This window comes from Haliaeetus albicilla, chromosome 20 (genome assembly GCF_947461875.1).
Source record: "Haliaeetus albicilla chromosome 20, bHalAlb1.1, whole genome shotgun sequence".
Taxonomy (NCBI): Eukaryota; Metazoa; Chordata; class Aves; order Accipitriformes; family Accipitridae; genus Haliaeetus; species Haliaeetus albicilla.
The window spans coordinates 127,504-149,753 of NC_091502.1; the positions used below are offsets into that span (position 1 = coordinate 127,504).

The following is a 22,250-nucleotide window of genomic DNA, read 5'->3' on the forward strand; positions in this document are numbered from 1 at the left end:
CTTTGAAAGTACCTTTCCTTCACAGACATCCATAACATCCACCCATACAGAATCAGCAACAATCTCTTGATGGCCCTTGTTCTCAATGAAGTAATAAGCTAAAAAGCGAAAGGCGGGCACCATCTTCTCAGTGATTTTAAGGTTTATTATTTTGTTTGAGGAGGGGACCCTTCCCAAAAGTTCAGCTTGTCCCTTTGCCACAACCTACAAGGCAGAAACAAACAGAAATAAAATATTGTGAATACACACTAGACTGGGCATTATGTTGCATAATTTTATATACCTATATAGAATTTTCTGAGGCCATTTCTGTTTAAAATTTATTCTCTTCTAATGGCACTTAATAGTTTTAATTCCCAGCCTGCATGTAAGTAGCCTAGAGGAGATCAGCACACAGTTGCTCTAGCACAGGAGTGTGGTGGTAAGCCTCTGCTACGCTGGTCTTGTGGCCTGGGTTTGAACACAAATCTATCACCCTCCACTCAGTCTTACAGCTTGAAAAGGGGGTCCCAGATGGCAGTCTTGCTTTTGTCTTCTACAGTAACAGGTCATCACCCCCAGGAGGAGACCAGCTTTATTTAATGTGTATTCAGTACTGAATCTTTCAGATGCTATGGAAGTCTTGGAGCAGGATGTTTCATCCAAAAAGTATTACTCAGGATAAAGTATCACAGACTGGCCCTCAACTGATTTCAGCTCATCTTTCACTATTTAATTCCTTTCTTCATGTGTTATGTTAATTATATTCCTGGGTTGTCAGAGGAGTGGAAAACAGACACGGTGGCAGGACTGATAGAGCTCTTCCCTGAAAAAAATACATGCAGCTTTCCCAAACACATAATGAATGGGCTTCAGGAAGAAATAAAGACATGCTGCAGCCTGGTCTGAAATCCTCACTGCCTTAGTTTAGGTGACCAAAGTTTGGGAGAAAGCCTCATGACTGAGCTCCCACAGTGTCTCCTACCACCCCTCCCATACACCCTGCCTGCCCAGCACTGCGCCTTCCCAGAGCCCAGCAGCGGCAATTCCAACCCTATGCTAAGTCATCCAATGAAAATTAACCCCCAAACCTAAATTTAACTCCTAGGGATACAATTATTCCAACATATCAGAGTCCTATTAAAAAGAAATGGGAATGGTGCCTGTGGTGCTTATCATCCTGGGAAATATAAGCTGCCAAGGGAAATTTGGATGAAGAGAGGGAGAAGGGGATTAAACATATTTAACAGATTCATTACTGGAATATATCCATGAACACATTTGTCTCCTTCAGCAAAATAAATACTTTGCATTCTTGGTCCCAGGCTGAGCAGGATTGGTTCCTCACTTTTCTACCTGTAGGACTGCTTTTCAGACCCAGTTTCAGGATGCTATTTAGGGCCATAACAGCCAATGCCTTCAGTGATCCTTCATGACATTATCTGTTGGAGAAAATGCTGACCTACCTGTTAACTATCATTGGGTGCAGGTAATATGGAGCCATGGTAATATAAGAATCATGTGTTATTCATTACATAAAAAATAGTTAACTATAAAAGGCATTTTCCGAGATATTCAAGGTCTCCTAGAATATGACTAAGTTTTCTTGTTGCAGAAATCTTATGTATATGTATGACCTGCCCACAACAAGGTGGGCAGCTCTGTAATAGCTGAAACAAAGGTATTTACTGGAATCAGACCAATAAAAATAATATTTAATATTGGCTTATCATGAGGAAAGAATACAGATTGGAAGGAGTGGGAAAGAACAAGATCTGGATTACGAGAAATCGAATTGTCATAGATATCATAGAAGTTATCTCTCCAGGATTTCAGCTTTCAAGGCTGTCAGTTTAGTATCTTTCAAAAATTTCCAGGTAATTATGCAGGCAAACATTACCCCATATGGACCTATTTGCTCTAGACTGTATTAGAAACTGCAGACTAAAATTTGTACTTATGTGTCCTTCTTCAGAAGAAAAATTTACAATTTACATGCCCCCAAATATATGCAAATACATAAAAATAATAGAATCAAAGAAGTAGTTTCTGGAAGGGACCTGTGGAGATCTCTAGTTCAACTGCCTGCTCTAAGATGAGCTATCACCAGTGTAAGATTAAATCAGATGTGGTTTTCTGTAGTTGAGTGTTGAATGCTTCTGAGGATGGCAATTCCCTAAACTCTCTGGGGAAACTCTTCTAGTAGTGCATTCATCACTAGTGAAAAGATTTTTCCAAAATGAACCTTCCACAAAATTTGTAGCCTTTGTCCCTTGTTGTATTGCTTGGCACCACCTAGGAAACTTTGTCTCCATTATGTCTGTAATTCCTCTTCAAGTAATTTTAGGTTGCTGTTAACTCACTCTTAGCCTCCTCACCAAACTGAACAAGCCCATTTCCCTCAGCCTGTCTGGTAGGTTAGGTGTGCTAGGACACTGATCATCTCAGTTGCCCTTTGTTGGACCCCTCTGGTTTTCCATGTATTAGTAACTAGATAGATGTTCTGGGCTGTATAATTTCTAAAAGAAATTACTGATATGCTACTATTCTGTTTACCATATAATAGAAATAGTCAATCTTTCCACCGCCAGACTGATGAATATCATTCAAGGTGATGCGTAAGGTATCTTGAGGTGCCACAACAGTATGTGGGATGCTGATGCTGAGATAGTTTGGGGAAGCAGACTGGTATCTTTCAGCTCTGATACTGGTTTCAGGTGATTCTAATTTTTCTTTTCCCTCTTCAGCCTTTACCTGTCAGGGAAGAAAACGACAGAGTAAAGTGTCCTTTAGGAGACAGTATAGAGTGTCACCCTTAATTCATATCTTGCCAGGTTATTCAGAAAATGCTGGGAAATTAGATGCATCACTGCTGAAACCTCATTAGCAGAACCTGGCATAAAACCCCAGGATTTTAGTTACTTTATTCTCTCACCCTATTTTGTCTCTTGCTGTATTTGCACTTGATATTTTTCAGACTTGGCTCTTTCTGAATGAGAATCAATGGCTCAAAATCACAAAGTGATTTTGTACTTAGACAGCTTTTTTCCCTTTTTATACTGTGCACATAATTGAAACCTCTGAGCGTCCAGATGTATCCTACTGTCTGCATTGCTCAGGACCTTTTACTTCACCTTCTTCTCATCATTTTTTGTCACTTCTCATGGTGATATTCCTTACTGTCCCATTTCCATCTTTAATGTCAGGAAAACGCACATCCAAACCCCCCAAAAAGCACCACTACCACCAATGTATGTACTCCCAAAGTTCCGATGTATGCGAGTGTCCTCCACTTCAGTAAGACATCCCTCAGGCTCCTGGTCTTTCTAACATATCTTACACAATCTGGACAAAGCTGTGCAGATGGTCTAAGAAATCATGTTCCACCCTCTGTGCTAATTTAATGAAAACTGATGATCTTCACAGTCATTTGTAATTGTCTTATGAGCTCTTCTCAGAGATGTATTTTTAAACATGGATGTTTGGGTTTTCTTTACCATTATTTGAAGCATCTGAGCATCTCCAGGGATGTCGAATGTAAAGGGGATTAGACCGTCTTTATTTGAAAATGCAGTCTTCTTCACTGGTGTTTTTCCAGGCAAGTTAACAGTAGCAGTGACAGGCAGAGAGGCAGCAGGAGAGCCATCAATCAAAGTGACAGATGCCTATTGGAAAAAAATGTTTTTCTGTTACTTCAAGGATATGCCTGGGTTTAAAAAATGCCCACAAACAAGAAGCAATTATTTTTATAAACTGAGAAGAAATACAAAACTGTACACATTAGTGTTTGACAATTTGAGCTTTGATAAAAGGGGGTAGCAATTGTCTCAGTCTGGACTCCAGCTAAGGTAAAAAACTGTGAACACAGATTAACAGCTCCCCCAGATTTTCACAGCATCTATTAGATCTCAGCCAACCCCAGAGATATTTATCTTTAACTATTATAAGGTAAATTTCTAACTTTAACTCTTTGTGGAAAACTTTGTAGAGAAACTTGAAGGCATGAAGTTTAAAAACTCAAAAACTTAAAATACATTTTTTTAAAAAAAGGACAATACCTTGTTTTAGTTTTCAGAATTTGATACAGTATTAATTTGATACATTATTATTTTAATCTTTTGATATGGAACTGAGAAAGAGACTCCTATGTGTTTTATAAAACCTTGTAGTGCAACAGTGCACAAATGACTTCCAGAACAGAAAACCAGCATTTTCTGGCTTCAGTTTCCCTGCTCAGGCTCTGTGTGTACAGAAACGAGACAAACCAGACACAAACAGTAGCTCCCTGTTGGACTCATTCCTGAAGGTCTCTGCCCTAGAGAGCTCTGACTGGATCAGATAAGGATTTTATAAACAGTGCAGATATAAATCCCTTGCTATGGAGGCAAATGGACACAGTCAGCTAAATTCTACATACCACAACAGTGAAGGGGGCTCCAGGCACAAAATACTTTTTGGTATTAGACAGATCAACAGCATAAGGAGATTTCACAAACTTCACATTGCTGAGTTCCTCTTCCCTCATCTCACCACCTGTTAATATCAAACAATATGTGTTGCTATGGGAGTAGCATCCATAATTTCTGTTTTCAAAATTAATTGGATTTTTAGCAGTATATGTAAAGAAAACTGAAAAATGATCCCTCCCCAAAGAGCTTCAGCCCTGAGAAGAGGAAGAGATGGGTGCAGGCAGATGGGGAACACAACCAGAGACAGGCCAGTGCAAGGGCAGTGTGATGTGTACGGTGCTCCAGCGAGCCAGCACTGCCAGGTGTGTGCTCTCAACAGCTCAGACACGGAGACCTGCAAAGTGGTTTGTTACTCACAAGATAAAAATTCTCCTCTAACACATCAATCAGAACAAGGTGCCTGCAATCACAGAGCACACTGGTACCACAGGAGCCACTGCGGCTGTGCACCTCCCTTTCCAAGCTGTCGGGGCTTCGTTCCTGGGGGAAGGCTTCATCAAAGTCCAACACAAAATTCACCCAGAATCAGTAGGGGGGTTTGGATGTTAGATCTCTAATTTTCTGAAAAAGTTTTTTTTTTCATTTTTTACTGCTGGTGAGAGTTAATATTACCTAATATCATCTTCTGCAACTTTGCACCTACAAGACAGCTTGAGCATCTGCTTCCCATCTAAGATTCTTCTAGTTAAAGCTCTTATTCTTCTAGTTAAGTTCTAGTTAAACCACTACCCATAACTACTTCTAAAAAAACCCAGTTACATGGCTTGCTTGAAACTAAGTGCATTTAGAGACATACTTTCAACATCCTTATTTTCCACTTTAACAGTCCAAGGTTGAGAGGTGTCAGTTAAAGCCCACCAGCCTTGCCCTGTCAAGCATATAATTAATACCAAACACAGCAAGTACACAAGTGTGAAGGCAGCCTGCCTGTGGCAGAACGGAGAAGCGTGCGCAGCGTGGTAGAGACCACGTCACACCACAAGATCTTATATCCATCATGCTGGTGTGGTAACAGGAGGTCTTTCAACCCCTTTTGCTCTTGCAATAAACGTTGCAGCAATAGTGCATGTAAGTACCTATAGTAGAGTATACTAAAGAACTGCGCAGCTGCAATGCATTTGACTTAATTCTAGGATTCTAAGGAATCCTACTTAGTATTTAGGATTTTTAGGAATTTTTAGAATTCTAGTAATTCTAAGCTATGTAACTAGACTCCTGTAACCAATGGGGACACCTCTGGAGTGCAGTTTAACCCATCCATTCTCTATACTGACTATACAAAGCGCCTGAGCTCTGACTAGATACCTTGCTCCCAGATACCTAAATTAAAAGGGATCAGTCTCCCTATGAACAAGAAAAATCCTGCTCATGTTGGAACAGTCTGCTTCGTTGCAGATTCAACTTCAGAGGTCAGCACTTAAGTTGCACCTCTCACTTCAGCCTCGTATAACTAACAATAGCACTTGCTACAACCCAAATAACCCATTGACGACTGCATCTAATTCAATGCAGTGATCACTTGTGGGTAGCTCTAAGATATCTGGGGGCCTACTCGACATGCTTAGCACTGCTGTGAGCAAATATCTACATAAATCCCCTGTAATGAGCTCTGGAAATAAATAGCTGTCCTCTAGGAAAACAAAGGCAAACAGCCACTGAAAATCTTCTGGACAGGCACGCTCAAGGCTTATGTCCCAGATGAACAGCAAGACCAAGCTATTTGGACTATATTGTACTTTTGCACATGAAAGTATCACAGGCTGATAAAACTGTGGGAAGGCATAACAGGACAAGCAGGACTCACAAGGGCTAGATCCTCCCCTGCATCACATTGTAGCTGTAATACATATGCCTTACATTTAGACTGACAGCTTAGCCAGCTGAGGTATAAATCAAGCTAAGATACCAAGCTCAGCTAATAACTCTGTATGTATGGAAGGAATAGATGTGGCTGAGGCAAGTGCTGAAACAAGATCTCGAGGAGAGCAATTTATTTGCATTCATACAGGTGTCTGGTACCACTTCAGAGGGACTAGGGTATCCTCACAGTGCTGTTTAATATGGGACAGACTCTATAGGGGAGTACTTAGAGGAGACCTGAACACTTCTGGACCAGCAGTGGAAGACCACACAGGACTACATAGGGCATTTAAAGTGGTACTGGACATTAGTGTTCAGTTAAGTGAATCCCACCTGAGATTAATTTTGTGCACAGAAGGGGGTCAGATGAAAGAGGCGGTCATGCACTATAGCATGAGCAAGCTTTGCAGTGAAGATTAGTCCAGCGGGACAAGATTTCCCACACAAAGGATTACACTAGAGAAAAATCAACGTAAATATTACAGACTGTATCAGCTAAAGCATAGTGTACTCACTTGCAGTTTCTACAGTGGTAACAGCCACATATAAATGAAACCCTTCCAGAGTGGAAATACTCTTTCTTAATTTCTCTTCCAAAAGTGGTGTATTTAAAGTAACTCTTCCTTTTCCATTTTGAATCTAAAACAAAAGTGGGAAAAAAAAAGTGACAACACTTTACTGGTTTGTTGCCACTAGAATTAAAGAATTGTTGCTTATAGCATGACTATGGTATTACAGGGATCTATATTGCGATAATTTCTGACAATATTCAGCTCACTTGGGATAAATCAGAATAGTTCCACTGAACTCCAGTACTTACAGATAGCTGTTGTTCCAGGCCTGGAAGAAAGACTTTTTTCTCGTTTTCATCAATTATGCCAAATCGCACATATGCAGCACCTTGAATCCCTTTCCCATACGAGTGTCTTTGGAAGGAAGAATAGTGAGGAGTTGAATCATAACATTAATAAAAAGCAAGCATAAATCAGACTGATCATTTTATGCTGAAATAAAATTGGGATATCTGCAGGCATCCCATCTGTAACTAACAGCTTGAAACCAAAAATTAGTCCCACTCACTGATAACTCAAACATGAAGACTTTTACTGGTCTGTGTACAAAGTGGTAATTTCAAGTGCAGAGAAATATATGGAGTAAATCACATTGGCAGAATCACATGCAGAAACATCATCTGACAAAATTTACACCAGAGTAATTGAAACTTTTTTTTTTACAAATTAATGAGAACTTTAGTTGCACAGTGAGGTTTAAGGCAACTCATCCCCTTCACAGGGAGCAAGGGAGGTATCCAATCTATTTAGCTTGGGTGAACAGCTAATTCATTTGTATAAGACACCTCATGAGCAGAGCATTTAAAACAGGAAGCCAGAGAATTGTCTCAGGGACTGATATGAAGTATTTTGTACCTCTGAAGACCTCCAGAGACAGATCCTACCTGCCGAAATCTTAATACCTGCGTTAGGCAGACAACCTCCACCCCACATCTCTTCTATGGATTTAGGCAGTATAGCATAGGGACCTCTTGTAAGTGAAATATTTGCCAGATAGATATCTGGCCAGAACACCCCTGAAATCTCCATATAGGTCATGGAGAGAGAGGATAGGGCATGTTTTTGCACCTGGCAGGCTCCTTACTCACGGAAACCCTGGCAGATGGCACCCTCCTGCAGCACAGCATGTAACATGCTACATGAGACCTGTCACGGCCATGGTATTGTCTTTTGCTTGTGGAAATCCTGCTTCATCTCAGTTCTGTAATGGCTTATTTTTGTTTCAACAAAGCCTCTTTCAAATTGACCTGATCAGCAGCACTGATCTATACCAATGAAACTAACTGAGAGGCAGTTCTTATGAAAACTGCTTAAAATGCCAGAAGTAATAACTGCGGGAAACAACAGCCGATATACCAAATAACTGTTCATTACATGCATGGCCAGTTCGGAGGAATAAGTTCAATTATCAGGAATTCCATATGTTGATTTTGATGGAAGTCAGGCAGGCCTGTGTAGCACCACTAGGACCTTTTCCAATAGACAAAAGAGCGGTATCCAGTTATTCAAACCCATTTTTTCCTCTTAAATAATTATGATGTTAATGAGTAGTGAAGTATATATGAAGGAGTTGCACAGTCCATAAACTCAAAATTGAGTGCTGCAATAACATACAGAGAAAACTTTAGAAAGGATTAAAATATTAAAGTCAGTTATCTGATATCCCTTCATATCACAATATCAAGTAATCATGATTAAAGCTAGTAATTATTCAATAGAACCAAATAAAGAAGTGAAGGTTATCAAGAGGAGATTAGTAGAGTTGAGTTTGTTCACCCAAGCAAAAGGAGGTGGATACAGGGTTCTATCTGCTCTCTCAAGCTGTGCTGGGGAAAGGAAGGATCAGCACAGTCAAGGCAAAGAGCTCAAGGACAGTGGGCAGAAGACCAACAGGGTATAAGCTGGCCAGGGATTAATTTAGACCAGAAATAAAACCCACTAGAACTGGGGGGGGGGGGGGGGGGGGGGGCACTATGGAGGATCAGTCTTCCACTTGGATACAGTGCCAGGGTCTAGATAGCAAATCTAGCAACTGTACCCTGTTTGGACCAGGTTAATTAAATTAAATGAGCGCAGTGCTGTCTCAGAGGCTGTGGCCAGCTGGCACAGCACAGCCTATGCCTGCTCTACTAAACCCCCTGTCTTCCACAGCAGGGTGGCCACATGCAGACGTGGGGTGGACCTTGGTCCATGCTTCCTCCTGAAGAGTTTCCAGGAATCATTTGGGGAGTGCTGTATGGCTGAGGCTGAGCCTGTGCCATGTACCAGCCATGCCATCGGCAGCCAGGCTCTGAGGCTCAGGAACCTTACCTGGAACTATTTAATTTACTACCCAGGTGGCTCAAATATCTTTTTTGGTATCACATTCAAATGCAGACAAAGCTCCTACTGTATGAGAATAATTCCTCATATAAGGAAAGCATCTAAGAAATAGTATCTCAAAAGATATTAAATAATGTTTGAGTATAATAATAATTTGCTTGCCCCTCTCACTTTGGAGGGCTTTCCACAGTCAAACACAAGATGAAACACAGATGGTCGCAGTAGTGATGATACTTTAGTCACATGCACTCACATAGTTCAATGTTAATATTTAATGCCTATTTAACTAAAGGCTACTATAAGCGAAATTACTTACGAGGTTAGTTACTGTCACTGTTTAACAAAGTCACAAACTTTGGTTGTACAGACCAGGCTTTTTTATTCTTATCTGTATATTATATTAGCAATTCCTATACCTAGATCTTTCCTCCCTTCTGTATTGACTGCCTCCTCTCTGCCATCCTCACCAGCTACTGAGATAGACACAAACTGTCCAATGGTGACTTATCAATAAGTTATTCTTATACTATTCAATTATGTGTATGTTTGTAAAAGGCAACACTCAAAGGGCTTTGCCTACGAAACTCAATGAAATCCCTTGAAAAAATTATACAAGTTATTCTGTAGAATTAGTAAGTTATTAGAATCTAACTTCACTGTTAAAACATCTCCCAACAATGTCACTTGTGTATATTTTTATATTACTAAAAATAATTGCAAACCATTAATAGTCAAAATACTAAAAGTGAACAGATACAATAAGCTTTACAGGCTTCAAAAATAAATACTGGTTATTTAATAAAATATACACAGTTAACTTTCCACTACCGTGGGTATCATTACTGTAGAGAAGATCTGCCCATTGTTTAACACTAAATGTATTTATTTAACAATACTAGCTACAATAACTCTGTGTGATCCTATTTGTGGTTTTGTGTTAAAGAATCTTAAGGAACATGATGAATCAACATCAAAAGCCATGAGGTGTTGACTTTTTTTTTAAGGAGCTGTTCTTAGTGAAGGTCTGACATTACTTGCTGATACTGTGTGTTCAACTCCCTGCTGACATATCAAAATTGCCCTGAAATATATCTGAGCTTTTGTCTAGATAGGGAGAAATAAACAGAATAACTATTTCAGTGTTATCTAGATAATGCAGAGTACCCCATTTCAGGAGATATATTTCTTCCATATCAACTATCCAGTATGTTTGGCAAGATCCTAAAAACCTACTCAATTTGATAGTATTTGCTAATATTATTTTCTGATCTTTAAAGATATAAAAAATCAGGAATCCACAGAAACAAAGAAAATAATACATGAGCAAAAAGGTGGTCAGTCTCCTCACTCCTTTGAAACTGAAAAGATTTCTCTCAACTATGAGAGAAGATCAGCTGCCTCCAGCTGCCTGTTCTCATTCCATAAAATTTATTCCTCTTCATAAAAAAAAAAAAAAGGTATCAAGTTCTAATTTAGTCAGCATAGGGAGACTAATTCAGATGTCTAACTTTTCACACAGAGGTTCTTTGACTTCAGAAAACATAAACTTCTGTTTGAGTGCAGTATTAAGTTTTAGCCAATTTCTAGTACATTGTTTTTCATGAAGGAACTTCACATACTCTTCATCAATATGATACTGTTTTCATACCATGATTTTTTTTGCACCGAGTCATCTTTAAAACAGATTTAAAATCTGACTCTAAATCAAGTTTGTAACATCTGAACTAATGCCACACTGAACCACTTTACTTAAATGACTGGCATGTAGAACCTGGACTTAACAAATGTCATATAAATATATACTACCAAAGTCATCAACTCTAGTTGCATGAGTGGTGACTTCAGTGAAAAGGAAATACATGCTGAGGCTCCAGAGAACTATTTAATTTCTCTCTCAATTTTCCCAATGTGCAAGGTGGCCAAGGTACTTGTAGTCATTTTGGATTCCAGCTGAGTAGTAAATAAAGGAAGAACATTCTCCTAACAAGCAGTTGTTAGTATTTTTACTCCTAAGAAACCCGAAAATTCAACAGCCAAGAAGGCTTGATATATGTTGATAAGCCACTGTTAGATCATACAGCAAACTCAGACCTGTCAGTGCAGGATCAAAAACACCAGAGCACAAAATACTTATTCAATCTAGGTTCAGTCTGATTCTTCTAAAGTATTCAAAATATTTTGATGGGTTAAATTTACATTGTCTGACTTTCTAAGTTACTCTATATTTGATGCCATTCTAATTTGATATGGGATCAGGTGTGCTTTATTCTCTATTGAGCCCTGCCTCATGGTCTGGCCAGTCTGAGAGCTTTGTAGCCATGTCTCATCCAGATCAGTGTTGCACTACTGTGCAGTAATGCACATGTCCGTAGTGATGGTCATCGAAACTCCTCTGACTAACTGTATTTATTCACCTGAAAGCATTTCTGCATAAAATCATTACTCTCAAATAAGCACTAATTTATTACTTCCAAATGTCATTGGCTTTGAGAAAACTTCATACTCAAACTTGAATCCATCTCTACTTTAATTACATTAAATAACAACATCTGAGACTTTAGAATGTTTCTAAATGTTTAAACCAAAAAGTATAAAGAAAAGCAAGTTATCAGTTTGCCTGGAACCTTACCTAGCAACACAAAGGAGAATCCTAAATAGTCACCTTTTTACTAGCAAACTATAATATTCAGAAAATCTTGTTCTTTTGATCACCACCATGTAGATCCAGGTAGCATTTTACACTGATGTCTCAAGTTAGTAGTGCAAACAGAGAGTACGTAAGATTAAAGTCAGATTCAAGTAAAGCCAGAAGCTGGTTAACTGTTAATGACAAGAAAAAGGAAGAAGCTGCAAAGTTCATTATCTACTTATCTGCCTTCTAAAACAGGCTCGCTGTGAGCACACCTACTTTGCCTCAATATCAAACACAAAGTTTTCATCCCAGATGTGGTAGTATGGCTGAAGTGGGATGAGTTTGACTTCAAAAGATGGAAGTTCTGCATTAAAAAAAGAAGACAAAAAGGCATGACTTGTGAGTTTCAAACATACCTTAAACTCCTGGTATGTGGCAACACCCACTGAGAGGATGCAGCTGCACTGAAAGGATGTTTTAGTTTGAATCAGCAGTGCACTTCTGAAGCAAATCTCCTGATTACTGTCCCTTATTCTGCTTTGCTTCACATTGTGGACCAGTCTTTGAGCCACAAAATTGATTTATTTACAATGAAAATAAGCCAGAAGATAAGCCCTAACTGCTAACAGGCATTAAATACCCTCGACTAGAACCAGTCTGAAGTAAACCCACCCTGAAATGGGTTGAGTGTGAACATGAGGTCCTCAGCATCAGCTGTGTCACTCTGCAATTCACTCCTATAAAGCCAGACTATTTGCTACTGCAGGTATAGCCAGAGTAATTTGCTCTTGGATATAGGTGTTTGCAGAGAATGCAGTAGTCTCCACTATTCTGTTACATCTACTAGCTAAGGCAAAACCACTTTCATTAAACTGAGATTTTTCATATAATCTTGAGGTTTTCTTTTGCCTTTAAGGAAAAAAACCCCACAAAACACCCCACAAAATTTTACAAGAAAGCATAATTTCAGCACAAATAAATCAAGCCATTTCTTACTCCATACTGTTAAATTTCTACATTTTTACTTTTTCCACAGTGCCCTTACTCTTTTTTAAAAAAGCTTCTCTGAGTATAGGAACAATGCTAATCAACTTCTAAACTGAATTCTACTGAGAGAAAATAGGTAGCTTTTTTTTCCATTCTAGTCTTCACTGAAAACTTTAGCCAGAATTGCAATGATTTTAAGATGGAGCTCATCTCCATTTTTTTCTGCAGCAGGAGGGCCCTTCCAAAAAAGGATGTTTTGTGAAAAATATTAAAGTTACTAAGTGTGTATAAAACTTTTTTTTTCAAATATAAGTAGAAGGCACACAAAACCAGAGTTCTCTTTCTGTGCATCAGAGATAGCAATGAGGCACTGAACCTCTGTGAATCTTGTCCTTAGTACCTAACTACAGCCAGGTTTAATCACTGCATTATATCTTGTAACACATAGTGATGACTTCATATATTTATAATGCAAATTAAATAGTCTCTTACCATAATTTTTAACTTCAAATTCAGCAGAAACATTAGACATTTCATATTGACGAAACCAGGCTTTGATTTTCCAAGTTCCAGGCCTAAAGTTCAGATTCAGCAGAAAATAGTTAATTAGGATTCCTCAGATATTTTATGATGCTAATATATTTAAATTATCCCTAAATGCAAATATTTTCCTTGCTTTGATCTCATCCCAAACTAATTTATTAATGGCTTTCTCTTTGCTGGGAGGAGCCAGCAACATACTGCCAAATGACCTAGGAAACACTCAGTAAGACTTTATGAGGAACTGCAAGATAACTTATTTGCAAACCACATGTAACATGCACTGCCTTTGAAAAGCCCTCAGAAATAGAGAACTCATCATGTATTTCCTTACAGCTTATCTTCAGTGTGATGTCAAAATCAATCTAGCATGCAGGAACACGCTGAATATTAAGTAAAAGTTTGACAGTTTGAAATCATGTAGTCATATGGTTTAGCAGATATTTAAGCAGTTTGCTAAATTATTCCTTACCAAGATAAATGTTGCTAATTGTAGCATACTAACATTAAATTCTGGGCTTATCTCTCCAAGATGAGGTGCTTAAAGGTAAAAACATATTAACCATAGGTTCAACCTGTGCTCCATGGTAGGAGAAAGACAATTTTGAACGGTAATTCAAGCAATTCAGCAGTTAAAAATCTTAAGTACTTCAACAGGTAAGGGGGATGAATCTGGATGGTTTGATCCTGCTAATAGGTGGTGGGGTTAGTCCTCCTCACTTTAGACATTACACTGTGAGGTCTTTCACTTGCGTAGGTCCCCTTGGGCTCCTCTACAGCCATGGAGAGAAACAGACAGTGCTGAGACATGGTACATCTCATCCTGACATAGGCATCTAAAACAGGTCAGATGAATCACAGCCTAAATATGTGACTTTCTCTCCAGTGTCAGAGAAGGGACTGTTGGGTGGCCGGCTCAGGTGTAGACCCCAGCAGGGCAGGAGGCTCCAGGGATGGCTCCAGAGCAATCATACTTGGTTCCTTGCTGTCACACTCTGACAGCGTGCTGTGGTGCTTCCCAGGTGTGATCAGAGCAAAACTGTCTGCTTTAGTGCACCTCCTGTTCTAAAGAAATGGTAAAGCAGACAATACACAGTAAGAAAAAAAGAGAAGAGAGGAAAACAGGGGAGCAGAGAAGAAAGAAGGGAAGGGAAGGACAAGACTCTTGTTTTTAGCTTGAAGATAGTTCTGCTGCAAGAGACATTTTGACATGTGAACTGTTTTAATGCACAAGGCACGGCAGTAACGTACTCGGCAATGTCAGGTATTTCAAAGTTCTCACTGAACACTGTTTTTATTTTTCGGTCTGACTTTTTAACCACCATTCCTTTTGAATTCTGTTGAGAGAGAGAAAACAAACATAAAATTATGCACCAGGTGTCAAACATTTACATGCAAAAGCTCAAGTTCATGTACTAGTCCTAAGGAAAAGAAAATGCTCTGCTTACTTTCCTACTTTAATATTCACGTTACATTTCCCTCCATGCCCCTGACATTGGCCAAAAATGACTAGACATATCTCACAATGTGTAAATACTGATTTCTGGAAAGGAGTCATAGCTATAGTTTTACTCTTGGATCTTTTGTGGAAGTTTTTCATAGCTCCTGTGCTGAGAAGCACTCATTAACAGTGTTTTTTGTATACTTACTAGCACAGCAACTGTAACTGTGTCATCTGTTGGCCTCATAGCATTGTCCAGAATGAAGATCCTGTATTTTACTGTTTAACAGAAGAATAAATGTGTTCATATATTTATTTATGGCCTTTCTAGATAGTAATTATTACAAACTCTAAACTGAGTTACTGATTTTGGGATAAACCACTTTCTTTTAATGAAAAGAAATGTGAGAAATTTCAAAAAAGAATTGCATTCTTCCATAGGCTTTGCATATTACTTGACCAAACATACCTTTTTGAAGGAAATTCTGAAAAATACTCGGGGAGCTTCACTCACTTTTGTATTCCTTCTGCAGTCAAGGCCTGCAACCAAACTCAAGAACTTTTTTGACTTCCCTCTGTTGTTGCTTGACTAAATTGTTAAGTAACAAAACAGCTGTCTTAAAGTGCAAAGGATACTTACTGCTGGTATTGTAAGCAAAAGCAATAGGAGTTTTTTTGCAGGTGTCATTATTAAGCTTTTTGAACAAAAAGGAGCAGATTTTATCTGGCTCCTGTTAGAGGAGAGAATGACTTCTTTACTCCAGTGGCATTTCCACATGGGTTGCTGCAATGTGTGGTGCAGACCCTGCAGAAGCCCTGGCTGCAGAAGGCAAGTTTAAAATCTGGACTGGCTGGTAAGGACAGAGATAGCTGGGGTTAAATGAGAAGGATTTACATTAGGAAGGATCATGTCATTATTACTTTTTCTAATTATGCCCTTGTAATGTCTATATTCAACATCTGAAATGCAGCATTTGTATTTTAACCTTTGGAACTCGGTGTGTATATAGGCTTATCTGTCTGAATAAAAATGTAGCCTTTCTTGGAAGACAGGAGGATGCGAGTGCTTTGAACGGTCTCCTTATAAAGGTCCCTGCTTTCGGTGACTAGCAGAACATATGGCCGATTACTCTTCTTGAACAGATCCTGTTGCAGAGTCTCTGGATTGACCTGAAGAGGGCAAAAGGAAAAACCTCACAGAGTCAGATATGAACCTGGTAACTTCAGAGCCACACAGCTGAGGCCCAAAACCAGCTAAAGTGCTAAAATAATTTTATTAGCACCATTCAATAGAAGATACTCAATTATATCTTTCTTACTGGGTGAATATTTCTAAGTAGAAATACTATCTAATCCCCCATTTTCTCCCATAGAAATACACATTCATCTGTCTAACGGCAATAAATCAAGCCCAGTGACTTTTCTTCAGTCTACATGCATGTTAAATTCCAGTTACCATGTCATTTGGTAGCTCTAGCAGCATCCTGTAATCCTTCACTTGCTCAAATCTTGGCTATGAGATTAAAGCTTTACCTCATGCAGGTTAAGACAATGTTTCTAAACATCATGCTCAAGAAGACCCTGATTTGAAAGCTCAGCTTTTAGCTTTGGGAGTAATCAATCAGAGCTAAACTGAGTCTTGCTGTATGCTGTTTTCCAGCCAAATAGTCCAAACTAGTACTCCTGAACTAAAAGCTGCTAGACTTCAAAGAAAACTGTCAGAAGTAAATGATGCAAAGCAGGACGTAAAGAAGAATTAATCAACTTACAGCTTTGCAGAAACATCACAGGCTTTGGTCTGAGAGACTGCGCATTTTTAAACGTTTCTCCTGTTTTGTAAAAATGGCCAGTATGCCAAAGGCATGAATGCAGTCTTAGTTTAAGTGAAGCAGAACAACAAACAGTGATAAAACAATTAAATGTTTTTAATTTAATTTCATCACTCATCTACAGCAATGAAAAGATCTTTCATCACCATGTGACAAAATCTTGAGCTTGCTTGTTGGGCACAAAAGAGCACTCACAATCACCACTGAAATTATATTAGGCGTTGTTTTCTTAGCTGGTTGGGTGAATAGGGTGCTGCTGTCACTGGAATTGGTGTTTTGTCATCTGTCTCTAGGGATCGGTGTTGTCTCTGTTCCAACATATTCCTAGTACAGATTATGTGTCTTTTATCACCATATTAAAACATTTACATCATTATGATGGTAGACTCACCATTACTTTTTTCATCTCTTGGTAGTTGTTATTTTGGTTAAGGTTAAAGATGATCCTCTCTGATAGGAGCTGATTTTTTGCCTCATCTTTGAAGTACGCAGTAACTTGCACAGGGTGCTGTGCTCCATGGACTTGAACTGTTACTGTCTCGTGTGTGCCCAGATGCACCACATTTGGAGCCGTAATAAGATATCTAAAACAACATAGAAACAGATTGTCCACTATGTGGGCAGATTTTTGCATAACACAAGAATGTCCAACCAACACAAATTTTAAAGAAAAAAACAGACTCTCACAGAATAGTTGAGCTTGGGACTTGTGGAGATCACCTAGTCCATCCCTCTTGTTAATCAGAGTAGAGGTTAAAAGAAGACAGTTTCTCTCCGACTGATCCCCAAATTCTGACCCATCATATTTAGGTCCTACAAAAGATCAGACCCTATAGATAGGAGAGAAAAAACCCTGCAATATATCCCAGGGACTGCCAATGACATTTATAGCCTTGTTTAACTCAGAGAAAGTTCTATAAACTCAACATTCTGGAAACAAAACCAGGCCATGCATTAAGAGACAATGAATGGATATTCATAAATACCTATTTGATACTACAAAGTCATGTATCTTCAAGTACTAGCACCTACATTATGCCATCTTATGCTTTAATATGTCAGGAGGTATCAATTTCCTATACAACCATATGTATGAGGTTTCAAGTAGCTGATCTTCATTCAGATGTCACTGTTTGTGAAATGCTTGTAATGAGAGACCATGGAAGGCGAGACCACAGCCCTGGGAAGGTCTGTGTTGGAGGCTAAACTGGTTGCGATTTAGTTTTTTTCTCTTTATTACTTTCCTTTATTCTTAAGTCTGCTCAGGTGCTTCTTGGTAATTAATTTCATGACCTTTAAAATGTAGATCATCATTCTTGCCCTCTTTTTTTCAAGTATCTTTTACATACAAAAATCAGAGAACTGTGTGAAGAACTATGTCTTAATGTTATCATGGCACACACATAAAGAACAGTTCTGAGCTCAAGAAAGCTGCTTTTGGAAAATTATTATTCTGCAGAAGACTTCTAAAATGAAAGGTAAATGATTTTACCATTATCAGAATGGGTTGGCTAAACTTTCTCTTTTTTTTACTTTTTTTAAAAAAAATGTTTCTTCTTTCTTAAATTTATAAATTTAAGGTGGGGTATAGAAATAAGGGAATAAAACTGGTATGATTTTTTCAAATGAAACTCAAATTTACTTTTTTTCTGATAATAATAATGGTGTAGTGTGAAAACAGAATAAAAATAATCTCTCTCCTTCCATATGATTAGTGAAATGCATCTTAGGTGGTCTGAGTCTTCATGCACACACAGGAATCTTGGCAAAGAAAAACAGAACAGTCTTCAATAAACATTTAAAAGTTTTATAGTTTTTACCTATACATGTGTGAAAATACTTTCTAATGTTTCTAGTTTACAATGAATGATGAAACTTGTCTTTCAGTTACATCTACCTTTATGCAATGCTTGATCCTGATCTTTATTATTTTCATTTGTCTAACTGTCTTCTCCAATTCATTAGTCAGGCAGGTTTGGCATCTATGTACATTCAAGCATTTGAATGTTGAGAAGAAAGTTTTCATTTTCAGCTGTGTTCATTTTATTTTCTCAATGGCATTGGAGGGGTTTTACTCTAAAAGTGTCACTGCATCACCCACTCTGAGTCTGTTGGCTCTAGCAAAAGGTTACATAAGACCTCTTCACATATGGAAAAGAGAGCGCAATCCTTGCTTTCTGCCACAGCCTACAGAAATCCAGGGTCTTTTTTTTTACAGCAGTATAGTTACCTGTTTAAAAGTTTACCTATGCAATACATGACAGACATGGTCACTAGCCTACACTGCCCATAATCTCAGCTAGCCAGACACAAGCCAGATCTGGTCTCTAAGCATCATGATGATATTTTACTGACATAATGTTCAGTTTCATATACCTAATACATCCAGCACCTTGTGTTTCCCACATCCGATTACCTCAGAATAAAACTATCTCATTCCCTGTTTCCACTAAGATTTCATCACAGATGACAAAGCCTATGCTTTTGTGTGACAAAACCTGTGAAGATGAAGTGTGCTTCAAGATGTGCCATAGGTACCCCAATATCAAGTTTCTATGGGGCTGTAGTTTTCATGCTGATGTGGACACTGGGGGTCAACACCAGACTGCAGGCAGGAGTCTGCACCTGGCTAAAACCTCATAAGAAGAGAAATAAGTATTTGGGGCTGGAGATAACCTCAAAGGTAGGCTGACATGGAAGGGGAGGAGGCTTTGACCTGACTGTCCAAATATCTCATCAAAGGTCTCCTCTGGCTATGGCAAGTACCTGAATACACTTGATCCTGGTGGGAACTAAGCAAGAGTCTCTTCTCCTGTACCTCTGCCCTACAGATAAAGGTCAATTTGAAGGACCTTTAACATGCACCATTGGTTTTATCAAAGAGTTAAATCTCTTTCCCAAGTCCAGGAATTTGTCCTACTAGAAGAACCAGTATCAACATATGTAAATCTCCACTAAAATAGAGGGTAAGTACAGAAAAATCCTGAAGCTCTCCCAAATGTGAAACCTTTGCTTTCTGCAGTGTATAAATCAATTACAGAAAGGAGACTTATTCTTTCCAAAGGTTTTCCAGTCTGGTAAATGTAATAAACTAAAGATGAACAAGAAGCAATAACAGCATGAACATCATGCTTTAGTAGGACATTTCTAACTATTTGTTACTGGATGGAGATCTTTCCCCTTAGAAGTGCCTTAAAAGGGGAGCTTTAAGCTTTTTACCTATTTAAGGTTACACAAATTTTCAGTGGTCCAAGAAACAGGCTTTGTTGATCTCTATCAAGACCATTAGCATTTTCTACTTTCTCTTTCAAGGGATGTGTTAGGAGTGAAGAATTAATAATAAAATGTACTTACGATGGTGCTTGCTGTGTATTGGACAACAGCGAACAAAAGCTCATCAAGAATACCAGCCTTCCCATTGGAAAACTCTACAGCATCTGCAAAACAGAAATACCAAACAGCCGCTGTCAATCTACCCCTGAGGTGCAGGTTGTAAGAAATGGGCTGATGGCACATTGCAGCAAAGAACATTACCTATCCTGGTTATTTATTAATAACTTGCAAAACCGTGCAACCACTAATGATGGACATGCTAGTGATGCACAAATTAATAGCCTGAGGAGAGACATTCTGGACTAAGTCACAATTTTACATTTGATTATTCATTCATTCTCTTTCCAGCTTGAATATTTTCATGATAGCAACTAAAAGTCAAGTGCAGAAAGAAGTGTTCACAAATACTGTAAATGCAGTCCCAAGATCAAAGAAGACACCATGGCCAAAAGAGTGCCTGTAAAGCACTTCTAAATGGGGACAAATGCAAGTGACAGGTCCCTTCTCTATGCCATCACTTAACTCCAGGCATTTCTGCAGTCCAGCAAAAGTGAGAGAAACCTCCTTCTGGTGTAGATAGCACCAAAGGAGCTGTGCTGGAAATCTGTCTGTACAATGCACTCCCAAGCTGTGTTGCTTGAAGGCATTCATCTGCTTGCTTTAACTTAAGTGGAAACAAAATGGATGTCTCTGAGCTACTCAGCCCAATTTTCCTTTATGGTCAAGACAGAAGGCTTTTCCAGAGGGTAATTAGTCTCATCTTAGCATAAGCACCTAAGATGACTCATCAGCTGAAGGCATTCCAGACTGCAAGGAAGACACACAATGTCGTAAAAGGCAGGATACTCAAGAACAGGGGAAAAAAAATATATATCTGAGGAATAACTGTTTGTGCAGGAACCAGTTTTGATCAAAGGCAAATGAAAGAACAAACTGAAACTCTCATCAGGTCTCATTTTTGCAAGCCTTTACTGGATCGTTGTCTCCCAAACATAATTTTGTTGACTCATGAGAATGGAAAAATGCCCATCTGATTTACAGGCAGGTCAAATCCCAGAAATGATCACGTGGCTGCCCACAAATTCTGGGGGATAAACTGCCCTTTAACACACCACATTTAATCTTTGTCTTTAATTATTAGCCATGGATGCCTTAAATCAGCACTCCATTATTTGTAAGGTGAATTCACACTCACAGCAGCGGCTCACTGCCCACAGTCATGTTGCATTGTGAAGGTGAAGGGACCTCCACCTCACCCCACCTCTTGCCTAAGAGACATCCCTTGCCTTGCTCTTCAGACATAAGAAGCTCCAGCAAAAGCTGCTTCAAGACAAGGAGGTAGGGGAAGAGAAGAAGGTGTAAGGTGTCAACAAACCAGTTCACTACTTTACTCTACTTGTGTCACAAGTGTGGTAGCTCCCTCTGAGACAAAACAGATGGATGGCAAGTACTTTCTGACCATTGGTGGTCACAGCAAATACCAGCAGCAGTAGCAACAAGAATGTTTCTGGCTTCAAACTCACTCAGCAAAAGCTAAGTTTTGCCAGCTCTAGGCATAGGTCTTTTCCAAGAGACAATGAGTTGCCTTCACCTTTCCTCTTCTGGCTTCCACTCTCACTTCAGCTGTCAGTCAGTCAGGAGAAGGTAAGGAAAGGTACATGTGGATCCTCAGGGTCCAAGTCCATGCTCTTTGGGAGACGTTTACAGGAGATCAGAAATGGGAACTCTTAAGACCAGAGTTATTTTCACTCTGCCCTCCCTCCCCACCCTCTCATTCCCTCTGCAGTTATGCACTGACAAAACTGATTTATTTCCATGCCAAAATTACATCACTTTCCTCAGGGCCTCTGGCCTCCTGAACCCAAGCTAGGTGGTGAGGAAGAGTAGAGATTTCCACCATGAAGCTGGTCTGTGCTCAGGACAAAGGCAAAGGTTTTGTGGAAGAAGTTCTCTTGGGAGCATGGCTCATGCTTTCCCTGGGGAGCAGAAGAGGCTTGTTAAACTTGCAGCTGGTAAAATAAGGACTTCTCGCTCTTGCATGAACAAAGAGAAGATCATGGGGGAAGTTAATGAAGAGCAGCAGTAGCTGTGGAGCATGCTAAGGCTTCTGCCATTTTCAGAGACAGTTCCACTGCTAGGTCTCACGCAGCTGCTGTCCAAGGTTGGGGCTGATGCAATCACTGAGCAATCTCAGTCACTAAAACAGAGCAAGAAACGAGTATGATTTGGTCCTTTATTTTTGCTCCAGACAAATAAAAAATAAGAAAAAAATAAGCAACATTTGCA

At 39.2% G+C, this 22,250-nt stretch overlaps 1 protein-coding gene across 2 annotated transcripts in view; it reads right to left on the reverse strand.

The window, feature by feature from the left end:
* LOC104324651 (complement C4-A) overlaps positions 1-20,125 on the reverse strand; it is a 50,951-nt gene extending 30,826 nt beyond the window's left edge. For both annotated transcript variants that reach the window (XM_069807908.1, XM_009928930.2), the window contains exons 1-13: positions 19,986-20,125; positions 17,023-17,215; positions 15,789-15,972; positions 15,011-15,081; positions 14,613-14,698; positions 13,314-13,396; positions 12,111-12,198; positions 7,129-7,234; positions 6,824-6,947; positions 4,397-4,512; positions 3,477-3,644; positions 2,536-2,733; positions 13-204 (exon numbers count right to left, since the gene is read on the reverse strand). In XM_069807908.1, the coding sequence (XP_069664009.1) occupies positions 13-204; positions 2,536-2,733; positions 3,477-3,644; positions 4,397-4,512; positions 6,824-6,947; positions 7,129-7,234; positions 12,111-12,198; positions 13,314-13,396; positions 14,613-14,698; positions 15,011-15,081; positions 15,789-15,972; positions 17,023-17,215; positions 19,986-20,050 (1,674 nt within the window). In that variant the 5' untranslated portion in view covers positions 20,051-20,125. The remainder of the gene's footprint in view (positions 1-12; positions 205-2,535; positions 2,734-3,476; positions 3,645-4,396; positions 4,513-6,823; positions 6,948-7,128; positions 7,235-12,110; positions 12,199-13,313; positions 13,397-14,612; positions 14,699-15,010; positions 15,082-15,788; positions 15,973-17,022; positions 17,216-19,985) is intronic.
* Positions 20,126-22,250: the final 2,125 nt, after the last annotated feature.